This window comes from Thermobia domestica, chromosome 3, assembly GCF_964235325.1.
Source record: "Thermobia domestica chromosome 3, izTheDome1.hap1.1, whole genome shotgun sequence".
NCBI lineage: Eukaryota > Metazoa > Arthropoda > Insecta > Zygentoma > Lepismatidae > Thermobia > Thermobia domestica.
This window is the reverse complement of record NC_137456.1, coordinates 108,454,758-108,472,831: the sequence shown is the minus strand read 5'-3', so window position 1 is coordinate 108,472,831 and position 18,074 is coordinate 108,454,758. Positions and strand designations below refer to the sequence as shown.

At 34.5% G+C, this 18,074-nt stretch overlaps 1 protein-coding gene across 1 annotated transcript; it reads right to left on the bottom strand.

The window, feature by feature from the left end:
- Positions 1-353: 353 nt before the first annotated feature.
- Positions 354-17,105, bottom strand: LOC145680657 (uncharacterized). The gene is made up of 2 exons (XM_081751435.1): positions 16,956-17,105; positions 354-942 (listed from the first exon to the last, which is right to left on the bottom strand). The coding sequence occupies exons 1-2, from the start codon at positions 16,970-16,972 to the stop codon at positions 657-659; spliced, it is 303 nt and encodes a 100-aa protein (XP_081607561.1). The 5' UTR covers positions 16,973-17,105; the 3' UTR covers positions 354-656.
- Positions 17,106-18,074: the final 969 nt, after the last annotated feature.

Sequence of the window (18,074 nt, the reverse complement as noted above, 5' to 3'; positions counted from 1 at the left end):
CGTGAAAGGCGTAGATTACGATTTCTGAACTGCCTACTGAATTCCTTGAAATTTCGAGAGTAGCGTCTGCAGAAATCGAATAAACTTGGTGGGCGCTTTGAATGCACTCAATATTATTTAAATCTCGCTATTTCATAACAATTAAATGGTACAGTTCGTCTATCGGTGTGGAAGTGGACGATGTCCAATGAATAGTTTTGTCTTATCCTCGTTTCATCATCTCATATGGTTCTTCTCAGGTAAGCTTAGCGGAAATTGACCCTCCCTCCCCCCTAAAAAGGAAAAACCTCTCGTACAAGCTTAAATCTACAAGCAGAGTAAAATATTAAGTAACTTATGAAAGACTCCATAAGATTTTTTAAATATGCATTACCTTTATTAAACCATGGGGAAAAGTAATTATTTCAAAGCTCACAATGTCATAATACAAATTTATACATAATGATTAACATAGAAATTGGGTAATCATGTATACAAAATATTAGTTTAATACTTAGGTATCTTGAGTATCAATCGCTAAATTTTAAATATCGTGAAATATTTCACTTGCAAGATCTAATTATTAGATGAAAAGCTACACACACCCATCCACATACTTCTACTTGCTTGTATGTAACTCTTTCCACACTTCTAACCTTTGAAATTTAACAGTGAATTCATATGACATGAATAATCCTATGCTGTGCTAACTTTTCTTCAGATGAAAAACTTCTTCCACATTGTTTACAATAGAAGGGCTTATCTGGTTTGTGAACCATTACATGTTTTTTCATCTCATCTTTTCGGCCAAACCCCTTCCCACATATACTACATTTAAAGGGCTTCTCTCTAGTATGGGTCAGAAGATGTCTTCGCAGGAGACTTTGAAAAGGAAATATCTTCGAGCACCATGAACATTCGTATCCTTTTACATCTTCCTCATCTTCTCTCTGAGAACTGGTCCTGAAAAGTAAAACAGTACCTCTCATGTTTTCTTACAAATGTCTCTTCAAATAATATATTCTCTGCATCAATTATATACAAGATATTCAGTTGTTTCGCTAATGTGTAATGTAGTAACAGATACCAGGATTATTTTAATACGAATTTCTAGTGGTCATTTTCGCACAAGACTATCAAAATCGTATATACATGAATACTGTGAACATCAAGCAGTACTATAATATGACAGCATAAGTGTAACTCCAAAGACTTTAAATACAGTCTACCAGAATAGTACAGGACAGCAATAATATATATATAAAAAATGACTTACAATTATCTTTTCCCAATAATAATTTGGTGTCTTAATACAACGAGCTATTGCTATTGAATTCATTGATATTTGAATACATTCAAGATACATTTTTTGGACATAGAAATATGTCGAGCTATAGTTTATTTGGAGTCAAATATGGGCTTTATAGTTAAAGAAAGGTTAGTTGCATACAGAATAGTTGAACGAACAAATGTAGGGGGGAGGGAAGCACACAAACAACATTTTACACGGCTCTGAACTTCTGCTTTTTTTAAACTTGTATATACCATATACTATGTACCACAGTTTTAGTATATACACTACGTAAAAAAGAATTCGGTAATGTCCATGTAACTTATTCAATAATAATATTTCATGCAAACTGCGTACGTAAGCTTCTTAGGGAATGCTCACAGCACACATTTCTTGGAAGAAAGTCACGGAATACAGGGCTAAATATTACACAAAAGTGAAGAATATTAAAACTAAGGCATCTGAACACTTATCTTACGTCAGTTAGAGGTATTCACTATTACTGCGAGAAATGACATATAGAAGTAAAATATAGGTGTTTGTGATTCTATAAGTGAAGAGCGAAGAGAAAACGATCGTTCAATGATAAGAGCACTCATCCCAACCATAACAGGCAAGTTCCTCTTCTAAGCTTGTGATGACAACACGATGTCTGTAGGTTTCCTCGGGCAATAATTTCCTGTTATTGGTTGAAGTCTAGCGTCCCCTTTTATAACACAAAACTAAGTGAGACGTCGGTCTACAGTTTAAGGTGGGATCCGAACCAACGTAATGCGTTCTAATTTTAATACTCTCCCACCAGGAATCGAACCCGGGACCATGTGGACCAAAAGCGGGCCCAATAGCCATTAAGCCAGCGACCAGGAATCGGACATTGATCGGTCTACATCTTCTCTACCACACAAAATTAAGATCTCACTACAGCCAGAGCTCTCTTGTGACTAGATGATTAGCTTACGCGTCTTCTGTGGAGGAGACCTCGGTTCGATTTTCGGGGAAGCTCGTATGGTTCAGATTCCACATTATGTTGTAGGTTCACGTCTCATATAGCCTCGGTGCTCAAAGGGACAAAAACTCAAAATAAATCGAAGCCGATTCACCTTCCCGTTCGGGATATGAAATAATCTACTGAAAAAGTTTTTCCATGTGTTAGTTTCTACCTAAGCAGGATCAGCAGACGATGCGTAGATATATTGAAAACATTCTATGTGTTTTATGTAGATCTTTATGTAAGTTTATTTATTACCCTCCCCCCTAAACACTAAAATTTAATAAATTAAACTGATTCGATTTATTGGGATTTACAATCACTGCTTTTTTGTTTAACGATTACATTTATTTTGGGATGTATCTTATTTGTGATGTCAGAAATTCCAATTGTTATTCATTTTTCTAAATTAGTACAGTAAAATCTCTCCTATCGTACATCTCTAAATAAGAATATACTCCTCGTCATGAAAATTGCAATACCTAGAAAGAGGTGAGATAGAAATGTAAAACTTGGCAAACAGAGAGGTAATAATAAGAGAAGAAAATGATTACACTTACAGGTTGATGATGTGACAAGCGTAGCAGGGTTGCAGAATGTCCAGGAACTAGTAGCGTGTGGAGTCTCCACGAACGGCAAAAACTGCTGCAACACGACAAGGCATTTAGAGAATGAGCCCATCGATGTCTGCTTGAGGTATAGCATCCAAGCAGCTTCCACTCGGCGCCAAAGCTCCTCAATATTAGGTGGAGGAAATCTATGTTGAGCCAGCCGGTGACCCAGCACGGACTAGACATGCTCAATCAGAGACAGATCAGACGAACGAGTAGGCCACGGAAGCAGAGGTATGTGGTAGCTTCCAGGAATGCAAGGACCTTCCTTCTAACATGGGGTCTCGTGTTATCCTGTTGGAAAGTGACGTTATGCAGTCCATGAATAAATGGGACTGCAATAGGGATGTACCGTTGGCTATTCAATGTTCGTGGAATACGTACGAGACACGAACGAACAGCTACGGCAATGACACTCCAAACTATGATGCCCAGTGAAGGATCTGTATGACGATGCATGATGCAGTTGTCATGAAGCCAGACACGTATACGTCCATCTTGATGCTGTAAACAGATGCGGGAGTCATCTTAGAAGAGTATGGCATTCCATTCCTCAATCCATGCCTGATGGTGTTCGTACCATGTATGGTACGCACGTCTATGTTGTACCTGCACAGGAATCCGCAACAATGGACAGCGAGGGAAAAATACCCCGCTCCACCAATGAAGCACGGTTCGTGAGGACACTAGACGTCATAAAATCGCCCCTAGTTCCTGCACTAGCCGTCTTGATGTGGCCGTACAGTCTGTTAGGGCCATGCGTACCAGGCGTCTGTCCTCGTAGTCTGTCGTTTGACGCAGATGTTGGGAACATTACGTCGCTCTACTGTGCTTTCCTATACCCACTGATTCCACACATGTGCCACGGTAGATTCATTCCGTCCTACTCTAGCACCAATCTCTCTGTACGGTAAGCAACAAGTACAGTGTGCAACACTTTGACCCCGATCGAACTGCGAAACCTGCTGGAAGTGCTGTTGTATTCGACGACGAGGCATTGCTGACCGCTTTTGACACACTACACTCAAGACCACGCATATTTACCGCTCTCTGCGCCTCTCTGCCCTGCTCGAGATATCTCTTCCCAGATAGCGTGGCAGGCGTACGTGATGCACGACGGCCTTGGCCGACTTAATCATTTTCTTCTACAATCATCCCCTACACAGTATATATATATATATATATATATATATATATATATATATATATATATATATATATATATATATATATATATAGTGGTTAAATATGTATTAATTGTGAATAATTCTGAAATGGAGATTGACGGAAATGTCATTATGGGTAGTATAATAGTTTAATGTTTGATATTTTGCTATTATATTTCATCCCCATAATGTTTTTTCTTCTTCTTTTGTGTGGGTGGCGTGAGTGAAGTAAAATGGCTGTAAGGGTGATATTTGAAAAAAGGAAGGCGGTCTTGAGGTGGTACATGAAATATGGGACACAGCCACCGACATATTTAAGAATTGCCTGAATTCGTGATAAATTTGAAGCCAGCAGTTGTGTTACAGATATGCACAAAACCATTCTGGACGACCTGACATAGTAACAAGTAATGCCAACTCCCTTACTGTGCTAGAACAATTGACTCCCTCACCAGAGAATCTTTGAGACAGTGTGCTCGTGATACCAGTACAATTATCTCATTGTCTGATGAAGTCACATTCTAATTCAATGGCACAGTAAACCGATACAACTGTGTCTACAGTTCCGCTATACAACAGCAAATTCACGGAACACGTGAATTACAGGAAGTGAATGTGTGGGGTTGTCTTATCGAGGTTAAATTGGGTCGTTCTTCTTTGACAGCACAATTACCGGTACGGAGTGCTTGCAGATGCTTGAGACATGCATTTTGGTTGCCATCAAAGACCTCTATGGGGATTAGAGGTTTTATCTCCAACAAGATGATGCCCCACCTCCCTACCATTATCTTATCAGGCAGTTTCTCAATGAAAAATTTACCTGAACGATGGATAGGTCGTAGAGCGATTGTCGAGTATCCCCATGTTTCTCAGACCTAACTCGTCTATACTTTTACTTATGGGAGACTGTCAAGAACGTTGTTTACAGGCGCAAGCCTCGTACACTGTATGACCCACGAGCAGCCATTGAACGTTCCCGTACAGCTGCCGAACTTAGTACGTTACAGTCGGTAGTTCATGCAGCAGTTCGGTGGCATCGCCAGAGTATTGGTGATAACAGACAACATTTTGAACAAATAAACTAATATCAGCTCTTTTATTTCGACATTAGTCTATATTTAAGTAATGTATTTTCTGTGTACTGCTTCAATTACGACATAATCTTCAAGTAATCTAAGTTTGTGTAACCTTTCTGTAACGGACATCTCTCATTTATGGACAAATAATCATCTCCCATCAGTGTCCGCTTGAGAGGTTCTCTGTAATATACAGCACTCTCGTCAATTCGAATTTATATAATTGGAACAAAATATACTATTCCCCCGGAAAATTGTATTGAAAATAATGTTGTACATATTGCAAACAGAAGAATGTAGTTTCAACTGGTTTTTAGCTATCCAGAGGCAGCCGTACCGAAGAGTGATGATTAAAAAAAAATCTATCTGATGATGGTCAAGAAGTTAAAAAACGAGATATGTGATTTAGTAAAGAAAAGCGTACGGTAAACTCATACGAAGTTTCCAAAATAGTTGAAATTTTAAAATTTATTGAATGTTCTTATTAATGATGTATTTCACGCAATATATGAAATTGAGGATTTTGTTGACCGTGTAAAAGAAGCTAAATTGAAACGAACTAACTTCCTTAAATGAAAACACACAATTAAGTTCTTACATGTGTTTGTGATTTAGTGTGATAATTCAGTTTATGTGGTACTATACCTAAGTGTTTTTCTCATGCTATGTGTTATTTAACTTATGTGCAAGAATATCTAGTTTATTTGTTTGCGGGATTGTATCACACAAATAATATGTTGCTTTAAAGATAAAGTCTACTGCACATTAATTTTCTTTCTTTCGTTTCTTTTCTTTCCTTTTTCTTTTCTCTTTTTTTCATGTAAGTACATCGGTTTTATTCACTTCATAGTATTTAAAACTGCGCATTTTTTAATATTTCGAATTTTTGACAATTTGAACTTTTTTCGTGTCTCCCTGGGCTTCGAATTAAAAAGGCTCTATACATTATCAACTTAACGATAACAAAATAGATTTCGTAACAACTTGTGATATTCCTCATAATGGCTCAAACCACTATTTATTGAATTTCGTGAACGTGGATTCTCCAGAGCTAAACCTACTCGTTGATACACTTTACCTTCAAATCCAAGATAATTATATTGTCTAAAGTAGCGATATTTGGGGCACATACTGCCCAACTGAACACTTTACAGATATTTTTTCTTTCTATCTGGCCTACTTCTTCCCCTTTCGATTTAATGAAATGACTAGTAGGAGCTGTCATAATATACCTACTTTAAAGCTGTGGAAGAAAGTGTTTTCACTATTTTATGGTAAGTAATTATTTCCCATGCTCGTTTTGGAAAACGTTGCTCATATTAATAATGCAATTTCATGTCAACTGACCTTCTTAGATAAATTGAAGTCTCAGGCCCCGAAATCCGTTAAAATTTGGAAACATAGATAGATATTTGTTTAGAAACAAGAAAATTATGTTAATATATATATATATATATATATATATATATATATATATATATATATATATATATATATATATATATATATATATATATATATATTGAGGATTCATCCATGATTATTGTAGTGGAGAAAGGTGTGTGATGATGGTTATAAAGGCTCTAATAGTGAATAGTATGTGTAGTTTCTAACTTAATGTGAATAACCTGAGTTGAAGGAGAGTAACCAGTAGCCTATGTGTAGGTTGAGGAAAGGACGTATGCTGGTAAGAGTTGTAAGAATAACTTGGAATAATAAAGTTTCTTGACAGAAGTTTAATATTTGGTATCCTTGAAATAATCAGCTTTGTTGTGTGCATGTATTACTGTTAGTAAATTAATATCAGTCTGATTTTGAAAAAACAATTAGTTGTTTAATTTAAACTAAATAGCAGTGACAACAAGAAAAAAGGTCTAGAACATAACACACCCCAAACTCTTTGACATTTTTGAGGTTGAAGACCAAGAATTGAGTAATTATTAAGTTAGTTTCGATCAGTTTTGTACCGTGATGCAGTTACCTGATGCCCATAAAGTGTCTATATTGATTGCATCATTCAGTATGAAACCATACAAGTTATTACGAGATATCTGTGACTAGAAAAAGATACCGACCATGATCTATGCTAAAATCAACGACAAGTTAGTGTTCCCCTTATGACCGAAACTAAACACCATTTCTGAGTGGTTTGTGAAACGTAAACAAAACTTGTATTTGTGCTTCCACTAGAAGTATTATGTTAGTATTTTAAATGCGAGTTAGCCCTCTGGAGGAAAAAGAAATGTTGAATCCAGTCTCCAATGGATAAAAGTGTAAAGCTGTGCCAAAACAATAATAGCTGTGTAGATTTCATTTTATTAGTTCGTAGTGGATTCTCAGAATTTTGAAAAATATATTACAATAAATTGGCGGCCATTTGCAATCTCATAGCTGCAATCTCTATGAAAGTCAGCGTTGCCAGCTTACCCTGTTTTAACTTTACGGTTTACGCTGAAATTATGGTTTCAGAAAAATCGCATTGATATTGAAAATTATAGCTTCTTTGTGTTAGAATTTTGTTTATGTTATACAATGGACGGTTCGTTTTGTATTAATTGTGAAAAACTGCAAAGAGAACTGAATGCAAAACTAGAAGAAATTCTATCGAAACAATTAATAATAGACATATTATCTAAAGACATTCTGCAAAATAATGGACAGATCTCTTAAAAAGAAAATACAAGTGCATCCTGGAGTGAAATTGTAAAACGCAATATTAATGTACACCCCAACTCGCAAGAAAGCAACACCCTTGAACAGGTGAAAAGAAACAATGTCCCTCATTCAGTGCATAATAGTGTCAACCAACCAATAGCTAAAAACTCATCGAAATTTGTTGGAACTGTTCGGCAGAAGAAAAACAATGTAAATGTAATATACAACAGTAAATACGAAACGCAGTTATTGGAGGACAAAGAAAAGGTCGAAACAAATAAAAGTAAACCGCGATATAATCTGAAGTCGCAAACTATGCGTAATGTAAAAACCACACAATATCAACAGGTAGGTTCACCAGAAGGCATTAGAACTCAGAATAGATTTGTAGTGCTTGAAGGTGAAATGGTCAAAGAACATTTTAAAAGTAGTACGTCGCAGGACAGGAAAAGTATTCCGAAATTCTTTGAAGATGGTGAAACCCATAACAAGCTGAGAACAAAATTAGACGTAAATGTGGCTCGACAAAACAACAGAAGAAATAGGAATGCTGAAGGGAGTAATAGACAGGAAAGTGACCTGAAGAAACTAGTTATATTATCAGATAGCCAAGGTCGTGGGTTAGGTACACTTATGAGCAACAAACTAAACAAGGTAAGAACAGTTAACTTTGTTAAGCCAGGAGCTCGATCTGAGCAAGTGTTGAAGGACCGCGTACAAGAAACAGAAAAACTCACAAAAGAGGATTATGTGTTAATAATCACTGGAACTAATGATGTATCTAAAAACGAAGCAAATAGTGTAATAGCTGCTTATGAAAGTGTATTAGGTAAATTAGGTAATACCAATGTTCTGGCTTGTACAGTCCCTCACCGGTACGACTTAATTGATAAATCTTGTGTCAATTTAGAAGTGAGGAAAACCAATCAGGAAATCATGAAATTATGTAACAAGTATACTAATGTACATATTGTCGATCTTGCGTCTCTCGACCGAACGCACCATACTCAGCATGGTCTACATTTAAACCGCAGAGGTAAGCTTTTCATTGTAGACAAGGTAAATCAATTAATAAGTAATAAGTCCAGTGCAAAATCATATAGTACAGTACAGTATAGAAATGGGCAAACAAAATCTTTAGCCTGCAAACAGGTTACTAATAATACAAAGGTAACGTCTAAATGTACAGTTGTAAAAGATGCCTCTAGAGCTTTGAACACATTTCAGTTCTACAACGTAAGTTTTAGTTTAGCTATGGGGAATGGACTGCTTGAAATGCACAGTGAGGATAGCCAAATCTTGTTTGCAGCAAAAGAGATGCTTCACAATTTGGGGCGTTCATCAGTGACACTAGTAAATCTTAATAGTGAAAAGCCAGTACATAACCAAACATGTAACATTAAAAAAAGGAGTACAGATACATCTACTGAGAGTTCGCAATCCATGGCTTTCTTTAATGGTAACGCAGAAGGCAATGAAAACGTTTCGGAACACAACAAAAGAAACGCAAAAGTTATCCTCCCAATTTCTCAATGCATGACACCACAAAAGAAACATACACATTCAACAATAGGCGCCCCAAGTAGTAGTACGCGTGTGACCAATCGACAAAGGCGATTACCCGAGAAACTCAGGAATAATGATTTTTTATGCGACGAGACAATAATATCACTTATAAAGTAGTTAATGGGGAACATGTATCTAAGTTTGATGAAAATCTAAGCATCAAAGAGATAACAAATGCTCCACTCATCGACACTGATACCTCTTCTAGGTCAGTATGCTATCAATCAAACCAATATAATACAGTTGAACTAAAGGTACTACATCAGAATATACAATCCATTAGAAATAAAATAGATGAACTAGACATACTAATCAGAAACGACACTGAGCTGATGAACCCAGATGTAATTTGTATTACCGAACATTGGTTGAGGGAAGATGAAATAGAGTATACAGTCCTACCAAATTATATATGTGTTGGTGGATTTTGCCGGACATTCAGTAGGTGCGGTGGTGCTTTAATGTTTGTGAGAAAAATATTAAAGTATAAGGTAAAAAACAACAGCATGTATCTGAATGAGGAACAGACATTTGAGCATGCAGTAATAGAAATCGAAAAATCAGGACATAGGTTCATTATAATAGTCATGTATAGAACACCTGGCAGTTCCTTTCCCCGTTTTATTGAAAAATTAGAACAACTGTTAACTCTAGTTAAGAAAGAAAGTAAACCAATCGTATTATGTGGCGACCTAAACATTGATTTCCTGACACCATCAAATCACCTAACATTATTATCAAACACTTTGCAATCCTTCGGCCTACAACACACTATAAACACTCCAACCCGCATTACAGAAAACTCAGAATCTTGTATAGATCAAATTATAATAGATAATGAAACTACTTCCTTTAAAGCAAATAATCTTAACACATCACTCTCCGACCATAATGCAGTTCAAATAAACATAACACTTCAACCCCAAGATCGGAAAATTGATAGAAAAGAATGTAAGTGGGCAAGAAACTTTCATGAAACGAACGTGGAGTACTTTCAATATCTTCTTAGCAAGGAAGACTGGACGGACACACTACTAGAAAATGACGTAAACAATAAATACAGACAGTTCATTAATACAGTTAGGCACTATTTCGAAATAGCCTTTCCACTTAAAAAGATAAAGGTATATTCTCACAAAACTAGATGCAACTGGATAACACGAGGCATAATTAATTCCTGCATGAGAAAGAAACAACTACATACAATTGTAAAAAGGACGAATAATAGGAAACTAAAAGAATATTTTAATAAATATAGGAGTATTCTTAAAGGTGTAATAAAAGAAGCAAAGAAAATGCACACATCAAATAGGATATCTAAATCTGATAACAAGAACAAAACACTATGGCAAGTAGTAAATGAACAATCAACCGCATCAAAAACGCAAAAAATAGAAATTAAAAAAATAATTCAGCATGGCCGAGAAATAACAAATAAACAACATATTGCAAACCTACTTAATGATTTTTTTGCCAACGTTGCGAAAACATACTCAAATTCTGAGTCTGAAAAGACTAACAACATAAAATTATCTAGTAATTCTGTATCTATATACTTAATACCTACCACAGAGTTAGAAATAAGATCGATTATTAAAAAAATGAAGACGAAAAAATCTTCTGGGCCCGACGATATTCCTTATTACTTGCTTAAAATGTGTGCCGAATATTTTCTTATACCGTTGACTGATATATGCAATTCCTCTCTTGAAACGGGAACATTTCCAGAAGATCTTAAACTTGCAAAAATAAGACCTATACACAAAAAAGGATCAACTACTGACCCAGGAAATTATCGTCCTATCTCTATTCTATCTGTTTTCTCCAAAATTTTAGAAAAAGTTATGTATAACAGATTGGTGCCCTTTTTGGAAAAGAATAATATCTTCACGAAGAGCCAATTCGGGTTTAGGAAGTGCAAATCAATTAACAATGCTGTAGTTGCTTTTCTAAGTGATATATATAAAGCGAGAGAGAGAAGAAATAAAATATATGGAATTTTTCTGGATCTCACAAAAGCCTTTGACCTTGTTAATCACAAAATTTTATTGAATAAATTGCATAGTTATGGTATTAGAGGTCATGCTAATTTATGGTTCCACTCCTATTTGACTAACCGCATGCAATATGTAGAAATAGGTCCAACCAAGTCAGAGGTAAGACACATTAGGCACGGAGTTCCACAAGGATCAATATTAGGTCCTATACTTTTCCTTATCTACATTAACGATCTTCCTGATTATATAGTTCCAAACAAAAGCGTACTTTTTGCGGATGATACAAATATTTTAGTTGAAATTCCAAATAACATTTGCTCCGAGGAAATCATATTTAAGAACACGACAGATAAAATTACAGAATGGATAAAAGCAAACCAACTTAACTTAAATGCAGCGAAAACAACTATAATGAGTTTCAATGAAGGAAAACTGAACTCTCTAAATATACATCAAATACGTATAGACGGGGAACTCATACAGGTATCTGACTCTTGTAAATTTTTAGGGATAAAATTGGACTCTAAGTTAACATGGGACGATCACGTGAATGATTTGTTGAGGAAACTAAGTGCAAAAATATATCTTATACGTAAAGTTAGTAAGATTCTAACTACAGAAACATTGAAAACAATTTATTTCGGATTGATTCAGTCAATTCTATCGTATGGAATCATTTTTTGGGGTAATACCTGTTATGCAAAGAAAGTGTTTACGATGCAGAAGAAAATGTTACGAATAATGTTATCAGTACCGTTTCATACACCAAGTAGACCACTGTTTCAGAAACTTAAAATATTACCATTGCCGTGTATATACATTCTAGAAACAACATCATTTATACATATGAATAAAAGAAACTTTCAACTCAACTCGGACCTACACGAATACAACACAAGAACAACCAATCATATTCATATCCAAAATTTCCGTCTAACAAGAACTCAAAATTCGTTACACCACATAGGAATAAAACTTTATAATAAATTACCAGATCGTGTCAAACGAATGCCAAACTTGCAGTTTAAAAAAAGACACCTCAAGTTACTGTTACTCAAACATCTTTTCTATGGTTTAGATGAATATCTTCACTGTGATCTTTCTTTATAATGTAAATATCAAAATTTATTTGAATTTTAAAATATATAAAACAAGGTAAATTTATATTTTCTCTAAAAGTACACTTAGTTTGTTTTATTGTTACGTATATATTTTATATTATTACTTTATATATTGTATTATTATATATTATTTTTTTAATAATTGTAATACTAATTGTAGCGTATCTCTTGCAATTATTATTATTATAACTTGTAATAGTAACTGTATCTCTTGACGAAGCCATGAACGCTAAGTTCTTACGGCGGAAAATGAAATAAATAAATAAATAAATAAACATTTGGATTTATTCAACAAACGAAAGGTCAATCTGTCACGGAATTTGTAGCCGCGTTACGACAGCATGCAGCACTATACAAATTTGGTGCCACTTTAGAGGAAGCCTTAAGGAATCAGTGTATATACGGCATAAATGACAATAGTGTACCTAAGTAATTGTTGATAGAAGACAATATGAAGTTCATATTAGCGGTGAAAATAGCAGTGTAAGTGTAAACCTTTGATAATGAGAAAAAAAAAAAAAAGAATAGGAGGACCCAGATCAGGCGAACGTGTTGAATCCCTATCAAGATAGGCAAAGTAAACAAACGGGGGCAAACACAAGTAAGGAATACTAGTAACAGTGGGAATAAAATAAAAAAAGAACAGTACAAGGGTAAATTTGTGTGGTAAGAACGGTGAGTGACAAAGAAAGGTCAGTGGTACAGGAAGAAAACTTAGATAAGATAGTTGAACTATTAGCGACGGAAGTACCAGACGGTGAACGCAAGGACTTATGTAATGTGCCGGTAATGTGTGACTGTACATTTTTTTTTTTTAATTAGATAGAGGTGCAGCAGTATCAGTAATCAATATAAATGCATGCAATGGGTGTTTCCCCAACAAACAAGTGGTAACGCATAACATTAATTATGTAGACACAAACACAAACAAACAAAAGGAAAAATAGTGGTTGAAGTGCACTGGAAAAATAGCACGTGGCAGTTCCGTTATACGTAGTGGGTGTTAAGCTAGATTAACCAATTTTGAGAGATTTGTGGATTGATAAACTATAGCCAGTTGGAAAGAACAGTTCAGTGGTAATATTTCTTCGATAGGAGCAAACGTAGGAAAGATAAAGTAACAGCGGCAGACAACGTAACTAGGAAAATCAAAGAAGTGTTTAATGGAGACTTGAACACGCTACTGAAAGGGTACAACGTAGCAGTGGCGGCTAATGTTAGTGTTGCAGCGTTGCGCAACGACCAAAGTATTTAAAGAAAAAACTATTATCATCAATAGTAGTAAAGAACAGAAAAATACTTTTTAATACTCGCATATATACACTTTAAATAACATATTTTTTACTTCTGTAAGTGTCCGTTCAGTTAATCCATTTTAAAAAGCGAAAAATAATCCGTCACAAAGTCTCTAATTTATATTGTGTTGCATTGAGCATGCAACGACCAGATTCCTTCAGCGTGGGAATTGGAGCTAATGATAAGTCTCCTTTCCCCTATCTCAGAAGTTAAAGGGCTGGTCGTTGCAGTGCTTCTGCAACACAGCACGGTTTCCAATGAACGAGAAGGTTTTTCGCGCTAAATAAGATTTCTAAAGTTTATTTTACTAGCAATTAACAAATGGAATTTGTTTTTATGCATTCATATTTTTAAATTACAGGACGATACTGAAACAAATCAATATAATGACAATTAAAAAGGCGATTGCAGAATTACAAAATAAGAAAGAAAATATCTAGTAGAGCAGAAAACAAATGAAAGTAGACCCGCATTTACAAGTTAATTCTTAGCTTATATTGATAATGAAGGCTTCTTCCACAGTAATTTGTGATTCAAATATTAATAAGTCAGTATGTAGAATCGCCCGCCTTTTCCTCTGTGGATAGCCTAATATTTTAGTATATACATATTTCTTTTATAAAATAAGTATATTTTATACTCTTGATAATTTCCACATAAAACTGTATGATGGGGAACGCCACATTGAATTTGGGACTAGTTTGCAATGCTTAGGGGCGTACCCACGAGGGGGTCCACCGGGTCCCGACCTCCCAAAAATTTCGAAACTTGACTAACATTTGTAGACTTTCCTAACGAACTATACTTGTTTAACAGAGAAACGATTGATGTAGGCTAAATATTTTATTTTACGCCTCATCATGCCCTCTCTCTTTTCTTAAAAACAATTGTTCTATCATTTTTTGCTAAGAATATAGGTGACAGTTATTACTTATCGTCTTTTCGGTTGCAGAATAAGAAAGGTATATATTGCATAGACGTATCGAATCCCTTCCAACACACATTTTTGGGTGTAGAACTGGCAGTGCTGTTTATTTTGATGTTCTTCGACTTTTACTTTCTATTAGGTATACATGCTGATCCTACATCTGGCGGGTTTCGAGGTTTCCTTTCCATAACATATGACATTGATAACAATTGTTTCGCCTCATGTGGAAGTATATTGTGTTCATCGTGCATTGCGTAACAACCAAGACGGATGATTTGGAATGTAGTTTTTTCTTTTACGCACATATGTGTGTGTTGATGTATGAATATCGGAATTCATATGCCAGTAACTCTTTTGTATCAGTGTTTTGGTTTTTATTCATTAGATTTAATTTTATTGTGTGTGTTTTAATTCTGTAAATAACCTACAAATTCTGAATTAATTGTATACCGTGATTTCTGTAAATAACTTACAAAACACATTGACCAGCTTTCAACTGAGGAAAAACTTGCAATTAAGGCTTAGACAAAACAAGCAACGGACAATTCAGGAGAGTGTTCGAAAAAAATCCTGTTTAAATTTACAGAATGTTTTATGGCAGTACCGTAATGTTGTTTGCACTAGATACATTTCCTCAATTTATTTTAAATTTTCCTGAATAAACTGTGAGTAAAGTGTGTTCAATGGACATTTTTATAACACTAATCTCTGTTTCGAACTCTCTTCAGTCAACGCTGAAGAGGAATTCGGATCACTGTCAGGGACTGAGTTTGCTAGAATGAATCGTTCGCAATAATCTAGAAAAATATTTAGTGAATCTACAAAGCTTCTGAAATTAATATTAACTGTACCTATGGCGTCAGCAAAAGACGAAAATTATTTTTCTAAATGAAAAAGAATTGACGCTTTCAAGGAATTGAATGTCCCAAGAAAGGTTATCACCATTGGTTATGCTTTCCATCGAAAAAGACCTGACAATAAGAATACCAGAGTTCAACCAGCATGTATTAGGCAGATTTGCTCCAATCAAAGAGAGGAGAATGAACTTACTGATTAATTAAGGTGATTAATCGGATAAAATGTTCTGCATTTTTTTTTAAAAAAACAGAATTTTATTTAATTTCACACGTCACATAGCATTTGCATCTAAAGTTATGCTGATTAGTCAATGAGTCCACTTTATATCTTCTGTCTCTTATCGTTCGTACTGCAACACCCGAAACCACAATCCACCGGCTGCCACTGCAACGTAGTACTTAATAATAATAATTAAAAAAAAAAAAAAGCATTTTAAATACCGGTTAATTGAAACCACAAGTGAAAGAACAGCTAGACAAAATGGGACTTTGTCATAGGTGAACTATTTCGATTGGGTGGCTCCATTAGCATTAGCGAAGAAAAACGATGCGAAATATCAGGTTATGCTGGAACTTCCGAGTTACAGTAAATAAAGTTCTGGAAAAAGTATTGCACGCATTGCCACGAATTGAGGATTTCATAAGTTGAAAGGAGCCCAGTGTTTCGATTTGTATGATCTAAAGCAGGTATACCAACAATTGTTGATCCATGAAAATTCACACCAGTTTGGACACAGACAAAATAAATAAAACAGAGCAAACACTACCAAACTTTATAAATGAATATTCAACAGCAGTTAATTTAACACTTTCACAAAGAAGTTTCTCACATCTATGGTTCTCCCAACATTGAGATAGGAAAAACAAAAATAAATTTGATAACGCAACCAATTACATTATTTACTAATTTATTTTCGTCTAAATAAAAACATGATTTAAGAATTAAGCTATTTTTTCTTTTTGTTTCCTTCTAATAGCCACATTATTGCATCTGCACTCTTCCAAATAAGCTATCACCCAACTGAAGGGAGCATATATATATATATATATATATATATATATATATATATATATATATATATATATATATATATATATATATATATATATATATATATATATATATATACGCTATTCAACTAAACTTGCACAAAACGGTTAATAAGAAACACTAAAACAGCACTCAGTGCTGAAAGCCTTTTCATGAATTAATTACTATTTGCAGTCATCCTTTGTCCATTTATATACTCATATATACACCCTAATAGTTATACTATAATAGTTCAAAATATCCCGTAACAGAAAATATTTCCGAACGTTCTCTTGTTTACACTAAGTTGAATACAGAAAACATTAAACACTGCAGAAGTAACTACGTCTTAATAAGAGATTTTGGTACAAAAACACAATATTAGGACATTTACCTTAATTCACTTGCCATCAATAGCGACACATATCAATACACATTAAAACAGATGGAATAATAGTTTTGTCCTGTATGTCTCTTTTTCACACTTAAATGGTTTATAAATTTAATTGTTAATTTATAAGAAATGTATAACTCGGTGATCAGCTAAGTTCTCTTCAGATGAGAAACTTCTTCCACATTGTGTACAATAGTAGGGCTTGTCTGGCTTATGTACAGCAAGATGTTTAGTCATGGTGCCTTTCTCCACAAAGGTTCTCCCACATATATCACATTTAAAGGGTTTCTCTCCAGTATGAATACGAGTATGAGTTTTTAGGCGACTTTGAAAAGCAAACGTCTTCGGGCACCAGGAGCACTTATACGTTTTTAAACCATCTTGTACCACTTCCACCACCTTGTTCTCATACTCCCGTACTGAATTGCACCTGTAAAGTAAAACAGTACTTCTGACGATCATTCATAAATGTTTCTCTAGGTATTATAATGTCTGCATCATTTTAAATATAAAATGTCAATTTCTATTCTGTTAACAGAAGAAAAGGTGTGAAAAGTAATTTACTTTTATATCGATTTTCACTTTCTTAAAATTAAATTATTTTGTAAAACGCACTAAATGTTCTAGAATAATAAATGACTATGTAATTACAGTAATAAATTTATTTTTTGTGCTGCAAGTATCATGTATAAAAGTAAATATTTTTATATGTTATCAACATACAGAGTACAAAAGGACGGAAAAGAATATAGCTCATAAAACAGTTTAAAATTACATGTTAATTGAACAGACTATCTGTCTTATTACAGTGTTCAAACATAGAGAACTTACAAATGAATGAAGCAATTTTGTGCATCCATCAGAAAAATTTTATTTTACAAAAATGCGGAACAACGAACAGAAAAATTATCGAATACAAGAAACCATAAACATTCAGAGTGGAAAATACTGAATGTCAAAACTCGACAAACATCCCACGTTATATAACTAAATTTTGAGTTACTAAATAATAATAATAATAATAATAATAATAATATTTTTATTGCATACTGGAAATTACAGACAGAACTGCCCAGTTACAATTTCCATACAAATAACATGCAAATAACAAAAATAAAC